At 40.2% G+C, this 21950-nt stretch overlaps 1 protein-coding gene across 1 annotated transcript; it reads left to right on the forward strand.

Moving 5' to 3' along the window:
- Window positions 1-7654: 7654 nt before the first annotated feature.
- Window positions 7655-16752, forward strand: LOC308297768 (cellular tumor antigen p53-like). Its single transcript, XM_080741333.1, has 11 exons — window positions 7655-7783; window positions 8794-8943; window positions 9397-9475; window positions 9663-9869; window positions 12124-12298; window positions 12844-12956; window positions 14129-14238; window positions 14400-14524; window positions 14636-14721; window positions 14902-14975; window positions 16077-16752. The coding sequence occupies exons 2-11, from the start codon at window positions 8846-8848 to the stop codon at window positions 16162-16164; spliced, it is 1155 nt and encodes a 384-aa protein (XP_080597459.1). The 5' UTR covers window positions 7655-7783; window positions 8794-8845; the 3' UTR covers window positions 16165-16752.
- Window positions 16753-21950: the final 5198 nt, after the last annotated feature.

Below are 21950 nucleotides of genomic sequence, written 5' to 3' on the forward strand. Positions count from 1 at the left end.
TATGCTCTTTGGGAGGGTGGGGGTAGGCTACTGGTGGGCGGAGTAGAGAACCACAGGAGGGGCTGTTAACAGCGACCTGTGACTATAGATGTATTAAAAGAACGGACTTATTTGACCTCCTCTGCCGAGGAGGGAAATACATCAGAGCATTACTATAGCCAATACTAGTGTGGTGCACACCGTCTGGTCTGGTGCTCTGACTCACCATTACAGTCGTAGAGCACCACCACTGACAGCCAGGGGACTTGTCTCTGTCACCCAGCCTGCCATTGTCTGTCTGTAGCTACTGCAGTTACAAATCCCCATTTCTATTTTGGAGCGCATGCCAAAGGGGTCATCGTGGCCCCCTCGCTGGATACCACAAGCTCGCTCCTGATCCACAAACCCTCCTCATAGACAAAAAGATTAATCCTTCCCAAAGCAACAGGTGGGCCCTAAATTTGGAGCTTTCCACTTGAGTTGGTGATGTAAGGGCAGCTGGGGAAACTGGGGACACTGATCTGATTCAAGATGTTTTATTGTTATATCTCATTAAACAAGTACGCCTATAAGAGGATGAAAGTATTGGTTTTCAGCTCCTTGACATGGCAAAAATTGCAATAAAATAACAAATAGCTGTAAGCACTCGGGTAGCACCGTGGAGTGAGTCTAGCGGTTCAAATCCACTGTGGTGCATTCAGCTTGTCCAAGCATCTTCTAGGAACACAATTGGCTGTATTCGGGGATGGAAGGCTATCTTTGTGGCTGACTCCTATGGGGGCTAGGGTGCCGGACCGGCTGTCAGTGTGTTGAACGGGAGGTGTGCTACTGTAGGCTACATCCTTCCTGTGGGGGATCCTCACTGGCAATAGCAAGCCAACCCTGAAGAAGGCATCCTTTTTTGCATCAGAAGCTATGAGCGTTCTGCAACTATTTGTTGTTTTTACAATAGCAGTGGCAACACAGAAATATCATGGGGTACATTGGCATATAGCATAAAGTCCAAATTGAGAGGAAAAAAAGGGTCCAAATAAATAGCTACCCTATATTTTCAGCACTGAAGTTGCTTTAGGTGTTTAGGTTTAGGTGAGTTGGTGGCACCGATTATTGTGTGTGTGCTGTGGAGGGGGGAGGGTGCTGTTGTAGGGTGTCATTGGTCAGGCAAGTTTGCATCTGATAATAAAAAAAATGCTGTGGAAAAAACTGCTCTACATGTCTTGATAAAAGGTTTCACTCCCGCCCTGCACAGGGACATGCAGAGAATGTTAGAGAGGCAGGGGCTGAAATTTCTAAAAGGGCCTTTTGGTGGAAATATCGAAAATAGCAGACCTCTAAGTTCACAACACGCCACAGCGTGACGCGTTGTGAGCTTGGAGGTCGGCTATTTTTAGTGTGTGATACCACACTGAACTAAGCATAATCAAGTCAATACTGGCGATGTGGCATAATGGCATGGATTTATACACAGAGAGGGCAATTCTTTCAACATAAGATTTTGCATTCAAGTTCAGGAGAGTTTGGACAAAGCAATTCTCTTGAATGCAGCCTTCAGGTATGGCACTGGAAGACGGCATTTGCATTTCTTTCGCCATAGTGAAAACTACATTCATGGTCTGGAGAGGGCACTTTTTACAGACGGATAAAAGGGCAGGGGATCAAGCCTCCCTTTGATGTCTATGTGTGCACGTGCCTGCCGCAAAGACACACCCACTTCTAACACCACACTCTCTCTGGATTTCCCCTCCCTCCTTTTCTCTTTCCACCTGTGCCCTCATGCTCATGGTTCGGGGCACGTACGAGTTGACGAGCAGAACCAACCTGACACCCCCAGGCAGAGCAAGTGACACAGGCAAGTCATGTGCATGACTCAAACCCAATGGCGAGAAGCCATATGTACACTATTAGAACAGTGGCTCAAGCCCAAATCATACTTTGTCACACGACAGAGTTGCACACCGAAAATAGCCGATCTACAAAAGCTCACAACGCATCGCAGACGCGAGTCATGCAACGCGCTGTAAGCTTGTAAATTGGCTATTTTTGGTGCGCAACACTGATGTACAGAGCTTAAATTAGGTATTAGGTTCCTCACAATAGAATAGTTCAGGCCAACAGTGTCCTAAGATAAAAGGTCAAATGTAATAATAGATGCTCATTAAATATTGTAGATACATAAGGAAAACACATTTTCAACACTTCACAGTACAAATGTCACCTGTGTTGTCCGAAAACTTGAAAATGCCAACGAACGTCACAGTGTGTGTGTTAGTGTTATCAGAAGCAAAAGTCATTACACCCATGCAAGCACGACACACAATGTGACTGCCCTCTAAGACTCGCCCAGGTGACTAAATCAGGCGATGTAAATACCTCCTCGTAGTGTGTGTGTGTGTGTGTGTGTGTGTGTGTGTGTGTGTGTGTGTGTGTGTGTGTGTGTGTGTGTGTGTGTGTGTGTGTGTGTGCCGGTGGTGGTGGTGGTGGGCCAACTGGTTTGAAATCATAAATCATGTTACAGTCAGATGTGTGTTGCCGGACAGCAGTCAGGTGATGCTGGTACGGTCACTGTCTAGGTGACAATTATCAACATTCACACGCGGAAAACTACAACAGCAATTGCACGACTGTAGACCTAACTACAACCCAGACCCAGCTACCTGAAAGGTAAATCTCAGGCGAATTTCAAGGAATCTGGTGGGAAATAAATGTGTAGCCTAATGTTTCTGATAAATTCTGTCTTACCATTTATATTACATATTGTGATTGGGAATTCATGGGTTTATACTAGAAAGCTCTGTTTCTAGTATAAACTCTCTTCTGTCTTGCCTTACATATTGTGTCACTCCTGTTTGGACATTATATTGACAAATCAGACAGGCCCATATTCAAGGGTATTCGGCCTTACAAGCCTCAAAAGGTTTACAAAAGGCAGGTTCACTTTGCTGGCAAAAACATTCTCGGACCGAGAACAATAGTGTGTTGCCTATAGCAACCACACTAATTATTATTAATTCTAGACACATCCAAACCATACACTTTCAAGGGCTGTAGTATTGTGTAAAATAAAAGTGTAATTCCATATAGAGTGACGTGTTATACTGTATCTCTGAGCCATCTCAGCCTTCATGGAAATGTATTACATTTACACAACAGCAATTCAAATCTTCTATGAGTAGACCTCTGCATCATGCATTCACATACGATATCACACATGTGACCTTGTGTAACAGATAGTCTTGTTGCAAACTTGCAGCCTCATTTAACCTCATTCCCACTTTTATCTCGATCTCATATGGAGATGATGCCTGGAAAACAACACAGGCCTATACTGTGGAAATTGTCTTAATGAAGTAATAATATAATAATTAGTTCTCAGCCTCACTCAGCAATCAGCTGCCCAAGCAGACAGACTTAAAGGACAACTTTAGTTTTTTACAACAAGGGTTCATATTTTAGATTGTAATTAAAGAATATAAAAGATGAGTGTTAAAATTATTTAATTTACTTCTTTCTATTGTTTTAGAGATTCTTATTTCAGTGGCTGGGGGCATGCGTACAAGTGGCTAAATATGTCATTTTACACAGAATTAGCCCATTTCCAAGATACAACGCAACCTTTCATGGTTGGATGTGACTTATGGGGGCTAGAAGTGTCACTGTAAATAGCAAAAAAGAAACTGCTGGCTTATTGTGTCTAAAAAGACATATTTAGCCACTTGTACGCATGCCCCCATGCGTACGCATGCCCCACATTTTAGCACGGTAAACACGGTAAAACAATTGAACGAAGCAAATGAAAACAGTTTAACACTCACTTTTTCTTTTTTCTAATTACAATCTAAAATATGAACCCTTGTTGTAAAAAAACAAAGTTGTCCTTTAACACATTCCCCGCCATTTAACAATACCTTCGTACTCTATGGTGCCACTGGTCTCCATAGACTTCCATGTAATTCATAGTGCACGGATCATGCACACCCATGCCTAGATAATGCACCATGTGTGTCCACATTGCTCACAGCTTTCAAACAAAAAAATCCGAATGGAAATCCGTTCAGGCATTCATGAGATACAAGCCATTATGTTTTCCTAAAATGTAAACAAAGATGGCTGCCATGTTTGATAGATGGGGTTGCTATGGGGGTTAAACATGCAATTTCGCGATTTCTATCATGCCTACTACATTTTTTGGGGTCCACTTTTTTTTTCAAAATGGCGGAAATTCTCGGGACTATCGGGCCTGGCAGGGAAAGACGTTGAAAAAATCTCGGGACTATCGGGCTTGGCATGCAATGAGTTGCACACAGGGGGAACAGGGGTTAGAGTGTCTTGCTCAGGGACATCGAACCTGTGATCTTTTGTTTCCCAGGTGACCTCTCTACACATTCAGCCACCCAGTGAGTGCGCCCACAATCTACAGGAAATACGTGCTGTCCAGCCTACTGGTCTGGATCTTCCTTGCGGTTAGACACGTCACAGTTCTTGTCCAGTCATGTGACATGCACGGGTTGGAAAAACCATCAAATAATGTATCACACCTCATCAGTCCATAATAGTCTTTCATAACTCTATATACATTTCAATCAAACACGCCGTTTGACAAATGATCTTAAGCTTTGCTTATGACTGACTTCACTTTACTATTACCATTCATTGTATCTTTTGCAGCACTGAAGGGATCAGGTTCATGGTGGACCCGTTGGCACTCTCTGCACATTGCCTCAAAGGTCAAACAGTTAAGTTTACTGTAAGGTGGCAATGCATTTAGTGGCCAACGATCCAGTCAAATCTCTTTGGATTTGACTGACATTGTCAGTCTACAAGGTGCCAGTATCATGGAGGAACAGGTGCAGTATCATGTGCATAACTAGAATAAGCCATTCATTTTCGTCTCTACCATAATAAAACATAAATGTTAGATATTTCTTCCTTAATAACGTATAAGTGTCTTCAATTATATTATACAGGAACTTCTATAATTCTTCATAGTCTATTATTTAATGCAAAATGTAAAAAAAAAGAGGCAGTATTTACCACAAATGTCCAACTTTTTCAGTTTTATAAGCTTCTGAATTATGGAGGGGGATAGCTTGAGTTGTCATTTGCTTTTCAATTTATATATTCAATTGTTCATGAATATTCTTTATAAGATTGTAATCAAATGTAGTGTGGAGTTGTGTGACTGCATCAGCACCCTTGTTTTAGATTCTAAAACCATTTTTAGGTTGACTGATTGGATTAAAAACAAATCTCACAGTGAGGTTGACATGGAGCCGGGCAGTGGTTGAACTTAAAGATGAAGGGAAAGATCTTCTTGTGAATATACTGGACCCAGTATACTGACTCAGTGACTCCAAAACATCTAAAATTCTATTCTAAAAACTATTTTGGGGGTTAATGATTGCACAATAAAGTGTAGATTATATGCACAGTCAAGGTTGATCAGTTCTTTCCTGACGTGTTGAGATGGTAGTGGTCATTCATGACTGTTATAGATTTAGATATAGATCTCTAGACATATATTAGATCAGATTAGATTAGATTAGATTAAGTGTCCTTCAAAAGGGAAAAACGTTTTTCTATTTAAATTAATTTGACAATAACATGGCCCCTTATTTATTTCATTTACAGAGGTTGCCATCTTATAGGAAATGCTAGGTGTAATCATATCATATCATATCATATCATATCATATCATATCATATCATAGACTATTAAGGCCTGTCCATACTTTGACCGAAACCGCCCTTTTCAGTCAAAAGGTCCGGTTCGACTACAAAATGACATCACTCGAGACTTCTGAAAAGCATTAAAGGGCTGTCCATACTTCGACTCGGTCAAAAGGTCCTTTTCGAACATAAAATGATGTCCCTCGGGACTTCTGAAAGGCATTAGACCGAATGAGAGTTTGGAAATTTGCACTTCGGAAAACACAACTCACCAAACATATCGGTTTAAGTATAGACAGACCTTAAGGCCTGTCCATACTTTGACCGATACCAAACTTTTCGGTCAAAATGTCCGGTTCGACTTCGACAACAAAATGACATCACTCGCGACTTCTAAAAAGCATTACACCGAATGAGAGTTCGGAAATTTGCACGTCGGAAATCGCAACTCAACGAACATTTCGGAGATAGGCCTACATATGGACATTGGACAGGCCTTTAGACGGAATGAGAGTTCGGAAATTTTGTAGGCCTATATTAGGCTATGCACGTACCATAGACAATGTCACCTGCACAGTGTGTATATCTACTGTGAACCATTTATGAGCCAGGGTGGTGATAACCCACTTATTTCCGGCTCATAATTATAAATGTTTAAACTCAAACATATCAATCTTGTCTTGCACTGGCCTTGCTGCGCGCCTTTTGCATATGATAGCACTGGGTTCCACGACCTGGGCCTATGTGCCTAAAATAAATAATTGTCTAGCATGACTTGACAACATTAACATGACCTTTAACATTATTTAAACTTGATAATCAATAAATTGTCATCTTTCAAATCCACTGCCTGCCATGTCTTCTTCCTCTCTTCTTCTATTAGAGTAACATTTCATTACACATGAACTTACCGCCATCTCCTGATCTCAGAAAAGAACTTCATCCAGCGAGGTTTTACAATTGAAGCCTTTGGTTATTAATTAACTATGCGCCGCATTGTGAGCTGCCTTCCAGATCTGATATTTTCTAAAGATGAAAACTTGAAATGGGACATTCTGCACAATGAGTAGGCCTACTTTTACTTTTGGTACTTTAAGTAGGCCTACATTTTGATGCCAATACTTTTGTACTTGTATTGTAGGTCTAGGTGTATTTTGAATTCCGGACTGTAACTTGTTGTATGAGTAGACCTATGACATATTTCTACATTGCAGTTTTGATACTTTTACTCAAGTAGCCTAACAGTAACATGTGAGTACCTTTTCCCACCACTTGCACTTTACCATAGAAAAAAAAAATCACATGACAGCTCTGATGACAGATCAAAAAAATTTGCGCGGCGTTTCCAATTGGAGGAGCCATTGCTCATGACGTCACATACACCCCTCCCCACCCCATTGAGGGACTTTTCGGTAGAGATGGGATTTATGCCTCTTTGAAGTGAGCCGGATCTCTAGGATCCGTTCCTTTCAAAGAGCCGTTCAAAAAGACTCATTTTAGTTACTAGTTACTTTGTAGATTTTGATTATAATTACAAATCACTTGAACCCTATATACATTTCGGCCATAATCCTATAATACATTTCGGCCAGTTGAAAATAGCAGATCTACAAGCTAACAATGCGTTGCATTGTGAGCTTTTTTTCTACATTTTATTCAATGGAAAACTTGAAATGGGACATTTTCCAAAATTAGTAGCCTACTTTCTACCATTGGTACTTTTAAGTGCATTTTGATACCAATACTTTTGTACTTTTACTCAAGTAGGTCTACATTTTAATTCCAAACTTCTACTTGTGGCAGACTAGTATTTCTACATTGAGGTATTGATACTTTTACATAAGTAAAGAATGTACTTTCCCCCCACAACTGTTCATTTAGAAAGGAACGGCTCCCTAGTGCGAACCGGATCCCATCGTTCATTTCAAAGAGCCGTTCAAAGGACTCGATTCGTTCGCGAACGTTCCATCTCTACTTTTCGGACGGAGCGGAAGCAAGGAAAATCCAACCGACAACGTGCTCGTTCTGCTCAACACAATAATATTTTGGCTTTTCTCTCTCAAGCCCCCTGCCATCATTATTACCAATGCACCATCTGTGATTCACTGCCGTCGTCACTGCGTTAACCGGGAAACGAGGTACGCGTTTTCAATTATTTTTTAGTTCTCCTTCCTTCGAACTATAATAACGCAAAGCCTCGTTTTGTCCTATGAAAAAAAAAAGTTTTGTTTCTGCTTGGGCCGAATTCCACAACGTAGGGCTAACGTAGCTAATTAGCTAGCGCTAACTCGAGGCTATAAAATGGCTGTGATACAATCACAGTGATTTTCATTTGTGTGTTTACGTTTATCGACGTTTTATCAATGTGCTTGAATGGCTGGAGGAGTATTAGGTGTTTCAACGTCGCAATGTTTACATATTTTCATTCAATTGTTAATAATATGGCCGTGTTCAATAGAAAATGGACGGGTGTCCGGGTGTCTCTGGCCTGGTGAATTGGTTTGCAGGTTTTCGTTTTCCTTCAACACGCTCACATATTTGTGGTGTTGTTGAAGCAGGTTGATACAAGATTATGAGGCGAGGATTTGGTGTGTGAACTGCTGCATAATAACTTGTAACTAATGGTTGCTTGTAAAACAATAATGATCATACAAGACGAGAATCGGTGCCTGATTGAACAATGGTCTGTTTCTGTTTGTGCTAAAAAAAAACTCGAATGTATTGTCACAATCAAAAATAAATGTTTTACTATGTAAAAGGAAAAAAGTTTACTACAGTTTCTAGTACAGACAGAATAAAAACAAACAAGAGGTTGGAAAATTGTACATGAAAGTTATAAAGTGCTTAAGTGTTTACTGTGTATATATATCATATTATACAGAAGCTCACCGTATGTGAAAGAAACAGTTCCATTTAAGTTGGTCTTTTCTTGATGCTGGATTATGTTCTGCTCTTCCATTCCCCCTGGCCCTTCTGGCTGCACCCCTTTGTTTCCCCATGATGTTGACTTTCTCTGCACCCTTAAAGAGATCATGCATGCATGTTTGTATGTACTTTACAGCCAGGTATGATTGTCTGTGTCACTGTCACATCATGCCAGTGTGTAAGTTACACTAACCAACCAGTGGTTCTGCTTATTTTCCAACAGAGACCTCACTTCAACCCTGCATCTCACTGGGCTGCTCTTCACCCAGTGAGCCATGGAGAAAATGGAAGAACCTGCATTTGACGACGGGTTTTCTTTCAGCCAAGAGTTCAACATGAGCCAGGACACTTTTAAGGCCATGTGGGATTCTTAGTAAGTTATTTCAATTATTATTATTTTTTTAATGATTCAGAGATTGCTCTTTTAGGACAGTCACAGCACACTACACTTTTATTCTACCTATGAGAGCGGATTCCGCCAATGTAAAAATAAATAGAATAAATGTGTAGTATGACCGTGCCCTTATAGTTGTGCTTGAAAAAAGAAGAAAAAAAAGAGCATTTCACTACGTTTTCCATTAGAAAGTAATACTAATTATAAGAAATGTTATTTATAATAATAATAATAATCACATTTTATTGGATAGCACAAAACATTCATGATTATGATCATTAACTAATAACTGGAGATCTAATATTGAACAGAGCTTGGTTAAGCTCTGTTCAAATGTTGTGCATTTGTGGCTGACAGTACAATAGATATCAACTTGGAAAGCGATGCAGTATGAGTTGATTAATATAACACACATTTATGTTTTTCCTTTAGTGCTATAGAGCAGCTGCTTCCTAATACTAGCGTGGAACCTATTCCTAACATGGGGCAAGAGTCTGGCATGGATGTGCAGGTAAATTATAACTTGTGTTGACAATAAATACCGTCATATCATAATTAATTGTAGAGTAAATGGTTTTGGTTAAATCTGTTAGGAAAACAACTTAAGGTTAATTTGTACTAAAATGAGTTATTTTCAATTGTAAAAAAAAGTTTTTTCTCTAGTTAAGCTGTTGACTAACGGAACATGAATTTATCAGATTCCCCCACAGCTCGTTACAGTCCCCAGTCTCAGTACCTTTGACGAAAACTTGTTCAACGAAATACCTCAACAAGAGGTGTCCTCCTCAATGGACAATCTGACCCCCCCAGCCTCCACCGTACCGACAACAACCGACTACCCAGGGGAATACGGATTCCAGCTCCGTTTCCAGAAGTCGGGCACTGCCAAGTCGGTCACCTCCACAGTGAGTTACCTCAGTCAGCCACACAGGGTCATTGTTGAACACCAGTATTACCTCTTATCTTCCTGTCTCTCTCCAGTCTCCACTATATTATCCAGATGGAACGATAATGTCCTGCAAATTATCTTAAAAGAGCATTTTCAACCTTCATCGACCGTCATCTTATAATTGGGCCTTACTAATGCTCAGTATAAGATGGCACAAATCTGTCTATTCAGTCGGTGTCTTATTGATGAGAAACCTGCCTACCAGTGAAATAATTTACAGCAGGGGTCTTCAACAGGGGGTCCAGGACACCAAGGGGGTCCTCAGAGTTTCTGCAGGGGGGCTGCCAATTCCTTGTGTGATAAGATAATTATTTTAAATGAACAATTGAACCCTCGCATCCCTATACTCTGAGGAGAACTTAAGCCAAAAATAGCCGATCTAGAAGCTCTCAATGCCTCGCAGCGTGTATAGGTAAAAAAAGAGGAGAACAAGTACAGAGTGAAAGGTCAAGTTTACTAAGTATTGACGATTTATGATTTTGTGGTTAAGTGTCGAACAAGTCTATGAATCTATCTATGAAATTGATGAGAATCTCCATCACACGTTTATACAATATGTAGAGGCGGTCCCTGCTTCATCTCTCTCTGCTAAGGGGTCCTTGGCCTGAAAACGTTGAAGACTTTGAAGACTTCCGGGACTTCAAAGCTAATAGAAACTACAGCCTTTCTCTTCCTGGAAAGTTAGTATGCTGAAATAGAAGCCACTGTTCTCGCATTTAAAAAAAAAGGTTTTTAAATATTGTTTAGAAATGACCAAACCTGCCTACCGATATCTTTCTTTTCTGGTTTCTGAACTGTCCACAGCCCTCCTCTGAGACACAGACAGAATAAACAGAAATGGAACCATAATGCACATTAGTGAGGACCATTTACGGGTATATGATATGATGATAAATGGTTGAAGTGGTGCTTTAAAGACGACAGAGTCGGATAATAATTGAATAGCTGGAGAGCTTTGTGACCACTCTTGTATGTAGTTATTTCCCTCTGTAGTTATTTCCCTCTCTCAAATATTTTAAATTCTTTATTGATATACATAAGAGACATTTTAAGAAGACATGTGTCCCAATACATTTTAAAATGGAGTACACTGCAGCTTGCGATCCCTTTAGGAAGACAAAGGTTCGCTCACTCATGCCGCCATTCAATGACCGCTGTACTGTAAATTTGATACTCTGGGTTTGGAAGTTTTGCTTTAGTTTCCATCAATCCGTTTAAAACAAATATATTCGCAACACAGACATTACAGAAATGTAAAAACAAATGTTATGTATTGTATTACTGTTATTTAATATCCTTTTTAAAAATAGTTTAAACTTTATATCAAATTCCACTAGATGCCCACATAGATCTTTGTAACAGATGGTAAAAGGCTTTTCAGTGAGAATTTTGGAGGTAAATTTATTTGATACAACTTGAAATTATCTTACCTTGGTGACGCATTAAAAAGTTTTTTCGTGCCCATCGTGGCATTCGAGTGGAATCTTATTCATTGTGGCGATTCGCTAAGGTCCAGATGTCTCGCTTTGTTTGAACAGCCAATAGCATGGAGATGTCCATGGTGACTCACTGATCAGTGGGCTGCAATTGGTCAGCTAGATTACGAGTTAGAGGTCTGTGCTGTGGGTCGCCCACCCCCCAGCCCCTCGTTTCACTGCTGTGGCTTTGCATCCTGGTTGCAAAGCCCTGCTCTGACATGACGGGGCATGTTCCTTTGCCTTTTACTCCAGCACAGAAAGGGTTAAAAAATGGACGAAAACGAGGTATGGACAGATGTTTTGACTTTGAGTAATTTTACCAAAATGACTTGACTTCTCTGCATACTGTATATAGAAGTTAAAATGTATGTTTTTATTGACAAAATGTGTACATATCTGATGAAAAAGCTTAAATTTATATCCATTTTTGCCCTTTGAGTGCAAATGTGTGTGTAAATGAGTGCCATGAGTTTGTGGAGGAGCAGAGACATGCAAGAAAATAAAATCAGTACTAAAATAAATGCATACATTTAAAACGTGATGGACAAGTAAAATAGCAAAGGACAAACATGGTCACTGTAAAAGTTACGCTATGAACTGATTTAATTCAATGGCAGATTAATCAGGCCTGTACATAATATCATCAGATTATATTTTGTCTTAGAAAATGGTTAACAAAGTTGAGCAGAAATAAATTCTTTCCTTTTTGTTTCTTTCTGTTTTGTGTTTTAGTACTCTGCCCAGCTGAATAAGCTGTACTGCCAGCTAGCAAAGACATGCCCAATAGAGGTCATGGTTACACAGGAACCACCCCAAGGTGCCATTCTCAGGGCCACTGCAGTCTATAAGAAGACGGAGCACGTTGGAGATGTGGTCCGCCGCTGTCCACACCACCAGAGCGCAGACGGTGAGAAAATAAACAGTGAGAGTGACAGTGAAATAACAAAGAACCCAAGTGTAATTAAGTGAGTTCACAATGGCCCAGTTGGGTCAAAGTTCAACACAGCGTGTTTGCATGCATTTTAGTATCTCGGGCCACAAAACGTCCCCATATTATATGAAATAACTGAATTGTCATTAGCCTTGACATGGAAACGGAAACAGATCAGTAAAAAAAAGTAAATAAATAACAAGCCTAGTCTTATACGTTTCAGTGCCCAACATATCTTGAGTTTCTAAAGAAGTTGGCAATGTGGGAATGTTCTGGTGATTGCAGATGGCATAACATTTAGACTTGAACTAAAGGTGTATGTAATAGTGGGGTACTATTGCTTGGTTTCTGTTTGTCAAACAAACCCAACTTGATGGGGTTTTGGTTGTCAACCAATATTTCAGTACGCTTGTACTCCATAGTATGGTGTGTTGGTAAAGATCCGTTCTTCCCTGTTGTGTTTTGGACTATACATTTAAGGTTAACTTTCCGTGTCTCCCTCCCTCTTTTCCATTGCCTAGATGTGGAGTACCGGTGCCACTTGATCCGGGTGGAGGGGAGTCAGCGGGCCAGCTACTTGGAGGACCACCATACCAAGAGGCACAGTGTGACCGTCCCCTATGAGCCCCCACAGGTACGATCTCCTCACTCCTACCCACCCAGAAAGGCCCAGGGGCCTCTTCCTGGACGACCGCAGCATGGTTGAATTGTGCGAGTATTTAATGCAGGTAGGTAGGTAGTGGTCATTAATGTGGTAGTACAGGCTTCTTGGTTGAAAGGTTTCTTAGCCTCTTCTAGTAATATGAATGCCCAAATACATTATTTGTAGCATTTGTTGAAGGTACATTTAATTTATTCAACAAAAGATAAGTAATTCAACAACTTCTCATAACTTTTCAAACAGAATACGGAGCTGGGAAAAGCACAAATGTAAAAGTAAATGGATGTTTTTGCTCTATAGTACTGCTCTCCCAACCACTGAGCTCCCTATTCTGCATTTGCAAGCACAGTGTCAAATCTCACGTGGAGAAGTATGCACCTACGCAGCGCATTTTGTGTGCTTGGTCAAAGTTTTTTTTTTATAATTCAAATGTTTTTTATTTTTTATTCTTAACTCAGTTACTGCCAATTAAATATGCCCTCGAGTGGCATTATTGCCAGAAAATCTCCATAGACTTCCATGTAATTTATAGTGCACAGATCATGCACGCCCATGCACAGATCATGCACCATGTTTGTGCAGGCTGTTCACAGCTTTCAAACAAAAAAAAAAGATTGGAAATCCGTTCCGGCATTCTTGAGATAATAGCCATTATGTTTTACATTATGTAAGCAAAGATGGCTGCCCTGTATGAAAGATGGGGTTGTATGGGGGGTGGAACATGCAAAATCGCGATTGAAATCATGTTTACTAGATTTAATGGGGTCCAAATTCTTTTCTTTTTTTTTTTTAATCAAAAAAAAAAAAATGTTTTTTTTGTTTTTTTTCTAAGTAAAAGTCGATTTAAGTCGTCTGGCAGGGAAGTCCATAGTGAGAAAGTTGATCTAAAAAAGGATACACCATGCGACATTCCCAAATCATATGGATATACGTGCCTGCTTGGTCAAAGTTGAAAGCGGAGAAAGTAATGACAAAACGGATATAAAGTGTTTATTTTGCGATTTGTGGTCGTATGTTATTTTGCGATTTGTGGTCGTATGTATGAAACACTGTTGCGTTTTCCCATGACTTTTCAGGATTGGTTTGTGCCGTTTCAGATCTAGCTGAAGAGTTGATTTTTGAATCTTTTGTGGTCTTGTTTTCAGCTGGGCTCTGAGATCACCACTGTCCTGTTGAACTTCATGTGCAACAGTTCCTGCATGGGGGGGATGAACCGCCGGCCTATCCTGACCATCCTTACCCTCGAGACACCAGAGTAAGCCTTTCGTTCTTCTGTTTGCCTTGTGAGGTCTTATTCGCACAGCAACCATTTTGCTCTTTGTTTTTACCATTTAAAACTCCCCAACGTCTGATTGAAATCTTGATGGCCCCTGTGTGTGGTCACTCATATAGACAATTATCTGTATTCCATCCTAGGTTTCAGGTTTTGGGCCGCAGGTGTTTTGAGGTGCGTGTTTGTGCCTGTCCAGGCAGAGACCGCAAGACTGAGGAGGAAAATGCCAGCAAGGCAGAGAATGGCACTAAGCAGACCAAAAAAAGAAGTAAGTCTGAAGTCATTGCAATGCTTCTTCTAGAATGACGTTCTCCTTATCTCTTTACTTTCTCCCTATGTCGTACCTAACCTGATTCTACTCTCTCTCTCTCTCTCTCAGAGAGCGTGCCCGTACCCCAACCACCACCAAAGATGATGAAACCTGCCTCCAGTGCTGATGAAGAGGAGGAGGTGTTTACTTTATATGTGAGTGATGTATACAGTACATACAGGGGTGGGTCAGTGTGGCAAACTTAATTGCCATGAGGCGTTTTGCCATGCCATCGTTTTCAGCCGTGGCACTCAAACTAGAATATCTATTGTGATCTCCTAATTTCCAAACTGGAACGCTCTCAATTTGATCTTGTACTGTGATCTCTCCCACAGGTACGTGGACGCAAGCGCTACGAAAAGTTGAAGGAAATCAACGAAGCATATGAAGCATTGGGCAGAGAGAGAGGGTAAGCTGGCACAAACATTACCATTTAACTTTAACAACTATGTAGCATATTAAGGGGCTTGACTATATTACTATGTATAGATCAGGGGTAGGCAACCTTAGGCACGGGTGCCAACATTGGCACAGGGGAGGGTGATCACTGGCCCTGTGGCCCACTGGCAGAAGTGTGAAAGGGAGAATTTTTATTTTAAAATCAAACAATTTTTGATTGTGGTCAATTAAACGAAGTCACCTAATTTACAGAAAATGTGTACATAATTCTACATTCATTAAAACACAGAACTCTGACTGGGGAAGGAGTCGGGGAGATAGGTGGGTTGAGTCTAATGATCATTCTAACAATGTCCTGCCAATCAAAATATGTAAGAATGTTTGATGGCGTGTGTCTCATTACAATATATGTTGACATGGCACACTGACTATCTAGAAAATAAAGACATGGCACTTCATTTCAAAAAGGTTGCTGACCCCTGGTATAGATAGAGGAGATGATGAGTTTAAACTGCCAGTCAAAACGAAGACTGGCCAATCACAGCGCATTCCTCGCCAGACATGCTTAAAAGGATGTCTAATTTGTGTCCAAAGTGGCCACTGATGCCCAAAACTACATAGTGCTGCTTCAAGTACATACACAACACTAAACTAGAATGTTTCAAAAAATAGTTTAAATGTAAGCAACGATACATTTTGAAATATAAAGTCATTAATGGTCAAAATGTCACATATAGCTAGACTTTTAGAGATCTTCACTTACTGATAAATCTATTCTAATCCTGGGTGGGCTAGAGTAAGGGTTCCAGGTTTGGGACCCACTGGGCTAGATGTGGGTGGTAACAATTCTGAGGAGGAAAAAAAGAACTGTCTTGCTGAAGTTGAACCAATGTGAAAGACAGAGGGCAGGCTTTCCTAATCTGGGTGGAGACATTTTAGTCAGATTGCAACTGATTGGAGTAGTTTGATGTATAATTCTACCTGGCCTTTTATGAAACAGGAAAAGGATTAACCTGTAGTTGACATTGCGTTGCTAATTGTTCTATCACAAGGTTCATTTTGCCTATATTATGCCTTGTAAAACATACTTTCATTTGTCTTCCTTCTTCAGTAAAACAAAGAAAGTGAAACAAGAAGCACCGATGCCAGCCAGTGGAAAGCGCCTTCTGGTCAGAAGTGATAAAAGTGACACTGACTGAATTTGTTTTTTTTTTTGTTGAGAGAGAGAGAGAGAGGGGTTAGGGGGAGAAAAACAAAACAAAAACATCACTTTGTCTGACTTTATGTAAGTAGAAGATAAACAATCGAACTATCCCTTTTAACGTGGGTCCTAGGGTATTTTATTACTGCCAGCTTTGTGTTCTACATTGCATTCACCCTTTTTGACCCAGTTCTCAATCGTGCTGAGATAGTTCAGGTGGGATGGGGGCACGCCAGTAGTTGACCCTTTAGCCATGTCCAAGCTTAAAGATTGTCTGGATTACTGTGTCTTCCCGCCTCCCTGTTTCCTATCTCTTTAAGTCTGTTCAGCAGCAGTGCTTGAAATATAGGACCAATTACTGTAGGAAGACCACTTGTTTTTTATACTGCCACATTCTGATAAAGGCATTTAAGCTTACGGTTTCTCGATAAATGTTTTGCGCTTATATTTTTTTGTATAAGAAGTTTATCTTTTTAGTTAATTTTTTTTCTTCACGTTTCTTTGTATTTTGTATTTTTTTTTTACTTTTGAAAAGAGGTGCTATTTTAGGTTTGTTGAATGTGTCTTCCAAGCCAAAATAAAAGTTTCATGCAAAATAAACTTGTTTCCCTGATTAATCAGTCATTAATCAGTCTTTCTTTTATACTTCTGGAACTGCATAGTATAAAGGCTACAATGCAAAAGTTTACCGTATTTATACAAATAAGTAGAGGTATTGTGCATATTATTTAATAGAGGATTTGATGCATTTTCTTACTTGTGAAAGTATTATTAGGAATGTGGCAAAAACTAAACTTTTTTTGGGTGAAGTATCCCTTAAGTGATAAAAGACCACAATACAAAAGACAAATGCAGGAAAGCAAAATAAACAGAATAATAGTAACTACACAAATAATTTACAATATTTTATCCCCAAAAACATGAAGGCTAATTTGACCTTTGAGACTAATCCTAAAACGTAGTTAATGCACTTTGTAGGCTTTGTAAGGCAGTATATCACAGTCTATTGTGTACCAGTATTCATTTTTACTTATTCGCACAACTAGAGTCGTGTCACATTTTTCATTTGAAATGCATTCTTATGATTGAACAGCAATGGCTATGCAAAATTTAAATAAGGCATAGCCACTTACTAACCATAATTCCTTGATCTGATTCCCCAGGGGTCTATACTTGGTCCCCTCCCTTTCCCCCCCCCCTCTATAGCAAATCTCTCCTACAAAAAATATTTTCTATTTTCGTTCAAAGTTTGCCTATTCTGACAATGCCTAGAATAGGGGTAGGGATGCTATCGGGTTCATATGGACCAGCCTTTCAAATTTCCAAGACTTGCAACATTCATAGTTCATACTATCTATACTATAATTTTGCGAATGTCTGAGTGAGTGTCTGTCTGTCTGTCTGTCTGTCTGTCTGTCTGTCTGAAACAGCGTTTCTCCTCAGTGGCTGGAGCAATTGATCTGAAATCGCATCACCATTAGCATATGAACACACACATAACTGTGAAGCCTGTTTGTCACTTTCACAAATCATATACTGTATATTAGCATTTTTATGGTGTATCTACTATCTATTCTGCATCTAGCATGAGGCTAATCTATTCTGCATCGAGCATGAGGCAACATGTTTAACCAGCTCTCTCTCTGTGTGTGTGTGTGTGTGTGTGTGTGTGTGTGTGTGTGTGTGTGTGTGTGTGTGTGCAGGCAGGCAGGCGGGTGGGTGGGGGGGGGGGGGGGTGGGGGGGGTAGCCATTAAACGAAACGGGTATTTCTTACATTGATGCTCCTACATATTATCATGCAAGCACCAGTTAAAGTTACTTTCCATCCCTCATATACTGTATGCACAGTGCACATCCCATAACCCACACACTGCACATCATTTTGGAGCTCATATCTTTGAACGGGTAAGGGCTAGTACTATTAATTTGCCAGCTGGTAGAGCAATTGCACAATGTACCTATAGGCTACCAGTCCCTCCCTATAACGGCCTACTGCAGACAGTGGTGACGTGGTCTGTATATTTACAGAGCTCATACGCAAAAGTCATGCAAATCAGAAAAAAAGAGTTTCTCATCTACCCATGTCTTGTTTTGCAAGTCAAATGTAATTTATATGACCAAGTCTGTAAAACAAGTTTTTGTAGTGTCATGGATGCAGATTAGGAGTCCATGGCACAAGTGAAACATGTATGTTTACTAGTAGCACTGCATGCCTATTACTGATGTTTAGGCAGGAGTCCGTCTTCAGTGTGACCATTATGGAGAAAATCTCTTTATTGATATTTTGGGGTAAGTCATTTTTTTCTTTTTATGGTAAAATGTTAAATGCTCTTTATTATCAGGGCACTTCAAACAAGGGCTTCTCACAGAGTCACAATTTAATTGAATTTGATCTGACAATTCACCTGTAAAACGATTAGTTCAAATATATGAAAATAGGAGTTGCAATGTCACTGACATTTATGATTAAAATGTACCTAAGGGTGATATGGGAAAATGTTCCCATACTGCACAACACAGACCAAACAAGGTTTCTATTATCCACATTTAAAGATTCATGTTTAGGCTTATTGGTAGATAGATTACAGTAGGTTAACAGGAAATGGGGAGAGAGTGAAACACAGCAAAGGTCCGTGGGAACGGGAGTCAAACCTGCGACACGCCTTGGTGCCTGACCGCTACGCCACCCCTATGATTAATTTATTGGCTGGATATTATGGCTGACATTAGTTCAGGTTGTATCACATAAAATGGGGGGAAATCTGTTAACGTCATTTATTCTAATTAGTCTTAGAATTTAAAAACAACAACATAGTTTTGATCTAATTTGGTCACTACCATGCTCACTGTACTTCTATTACAGTGGTACCTTACCATTATGTGCTATCTAACTTAGAAATGTGTGGTCAAGCAAACAGTAGGCTATACTGCATGTCTAAATAACAAACATGGAATGTGTAAACGGATTAAAAGGATTAAGTGATGCAGTGGTGGTGAGGTAGAGTCTGAAAACGACCTGTACCATGGTGGCAATGTCCACATTTCCATTTTACTGCACTATCATATTATAAAGGTATGGTATATTGCCTATAAATGAAGACATTATACCATCACTGGATTTGGATTACTTCCTTGTATTACTCAAAATACACCATAACATAAAACAATAAATGCAAATAAATTGAAAGATTAGAGAGGGGGAGAATACATTTTGTTTCCTTTGTGGAGTAAAATTGTGTCAGAATAATTAACTATCAGAATAGACACAAATACAATGTCATTTATCATTATATTATGGAGTAATGCCTACACATTACTGGATGACATGGTATTATTTAAGTACAATGCCAGCATAGTATGACTACAATAACAGATAGTACCATGGTCAAATTGAACTACCATGGTATTGATTGTCAATGTACAACTGGTATAAGGTATAAAAAAAACATATACAGTAAAATACCATGTTTAAACTGGGTTATACCATCGTAAAATTTATGTATCATAATTGTAGCGCTATGATGATCCATGACTGTTACCATCGCTGTGTCATGGTGTTTATACTGTGGCCAAAATATGATACATTGTCATGATCCATACTGCGGTACATATTTTATATTGGAACACCTTTATCCATATTTTAGATGATGGATATTCAAAAATAGCAGAAATATAAGCTAGGTATATCTGCATGCAAGATATGTGAGCTTGTACCTCTGAAAAATCTTGACAGTGTGTGAACAGTTTTGAATATTTGTGATTTCTTTTACACAAATCTTCTCTTCTGGGGATCCCTAGCAAATAATCTTTTCAGATTTCGTAGACAAATATATTTCAATTTGGGGGTCCTTGGTACGAAGAAGGTTGAAGTGGTTCTCAACCTTTTCAGGCCGCAACCCCCAAAATATCCCTCAAAATAATCATGTTTTAACTGGGGACCCTGGCGTACACTAAGAGTTGAGGCATTACATTTTGTATAACACGGTTCTATTGTGAAAATAGCAGATCTACATGCTTATAACACACAAGGCGTTGTGAGCATGTAGATCGGCTATTTCACAATTCCTACTTCTAATATTTGACAATTTGGCCAATGTTTAATTTGTAATGTCCTTAGACAATGTTCAGATACCCTCTATAGTCTATAAACTTAAAACTTTATGTTGGTTTGTTTACTGTCGAGTGAGAAAACAATGTTGCACGTTAAGTTAATCGTCTGGGGACCCCCCAAAATAATTTGGGGATCCCCCCTGGGGGTTCCCGACCCACAGGTTGAGAACCACTGAAGGACATATGTACTCTGATTTGACCCCATTGATCTCTGCACCTGTTCCTACCGTAGCTCCACTGCTGATGTGTGTTGCGACAGAAAATGATACGACAGCGGAGCAATACTTCTTACACCACAATGTGTCCACTTGGGATCGTGCCAGGATCCATTGCCAGGTAGAAAGTTGGAGCTTAATTTTACTGAGAAACAATTTGTCAAAAACTGTAAGTGTAATATTTTAAGGAATAGCTTACTTCTATGTGGGTATTCATACTGACTGCCTTTACCACTTTCAGCTTGCTATCCCTTTAGTGTCATTGTCAAATGTCAAAAATGAAAGTAGATTGGAAGTTGGAAAAAGTTCATGGGCGAGGTCGCTTCTCGCCCTTAGGGCGTCTTACTGGTGTAATAATAGGGGTATCACAGGCTCACTGACTCTCCCTGGCTGCGTGTCGAAGTGTCATTGAGCAAGACACTAAAGCCTTAGTCTCACGAGGCCAGCCCTCAAGCCTACCTCTGACGGCATGCCCTCCTTGTAAATGTGTTCAATCTGTTCTTAATTTAATGTAGAAAACAGAGAGTAAGGAGTGCATGTTTTTAATGGAATTGTCAGTATTGAGTCTCTGCACTATGCTCAAAGATGTCCCTCTCACCCCAAGGAATCAATTGTCCCCCCAACTCGTCAATTGGCCCAAGTGACGGCTTGGGGGGATGAGAATGTGTAGATCCACCCTTGCGGTGTGTAAAAGAGTTACATTTAAAGTGCATTTGAGTTGCCGTAAAGACTAGATAAAGCGATACATTTACCAATAACCATTTCATAAAGGCAGAGCAACACACACTGTATGCTCAGTCTACAGGGATTCCTTATTGTTGTTATTGTTGAGTTGTACTTCACTGTGCTGTGTTCAAATGCTCAAGTAACTATCCATGCCTTTATAAGGTCTGTTACAAGGAGCTGGTCACCCTGACTCCAGATAATATCCAGAGCATCGTCCAGAACCTCACCTCTGACTACTGGATCGGACTCCGCAAGAACCTCAACACCACCGCCTTCAACTCCACTGCCTTCAACTCCTCTACCCTTAACTCCACCATGCCCTGGTCCCGCTGGGCCAACAAAGCCCCTCTCACCTTCCAGAACTGGTACCCGGGTTGGCCCAGAGCCAAACCCAAGAAACCGCCACCGCCCCCTGTCTTGAACTTGTCAGATGTTTGCCCCGTGTGTGAGTGCTGCTGCTACGGTGGCTGCTTAGACGTAACAACTGTAACAGTAACAACGGGCGAGTATGAGGATGAGAATATAACAATTGCATACGAGAGTAACGAGACTGTAACAGCCGTGCCCACAACGACAACAATGACAACAGTAATGGACACCACTTGGCTGCTAACTGGTGTCACTGACAGCTTCACTGCCAACTTCACTGAAAGCTCTAATAGGACAGATGATGACGATGACGACGGGTACATCGAAGATTCTTGCGTTGCTATGCTTAGCTTTGGGGCTTGG

Source organism: Nannobrachium achirus, assembly GCF_963921795.1.
Source record: "Nannobrachium achirus genome assembly, chromosome: 14".
Lineage (NCBI taxonomy): Eukaryota > Metazoa > Chordata > Actinopteri > Myctophiformes > Myctophidae > Nannobrachium > Nannobrachium achirus.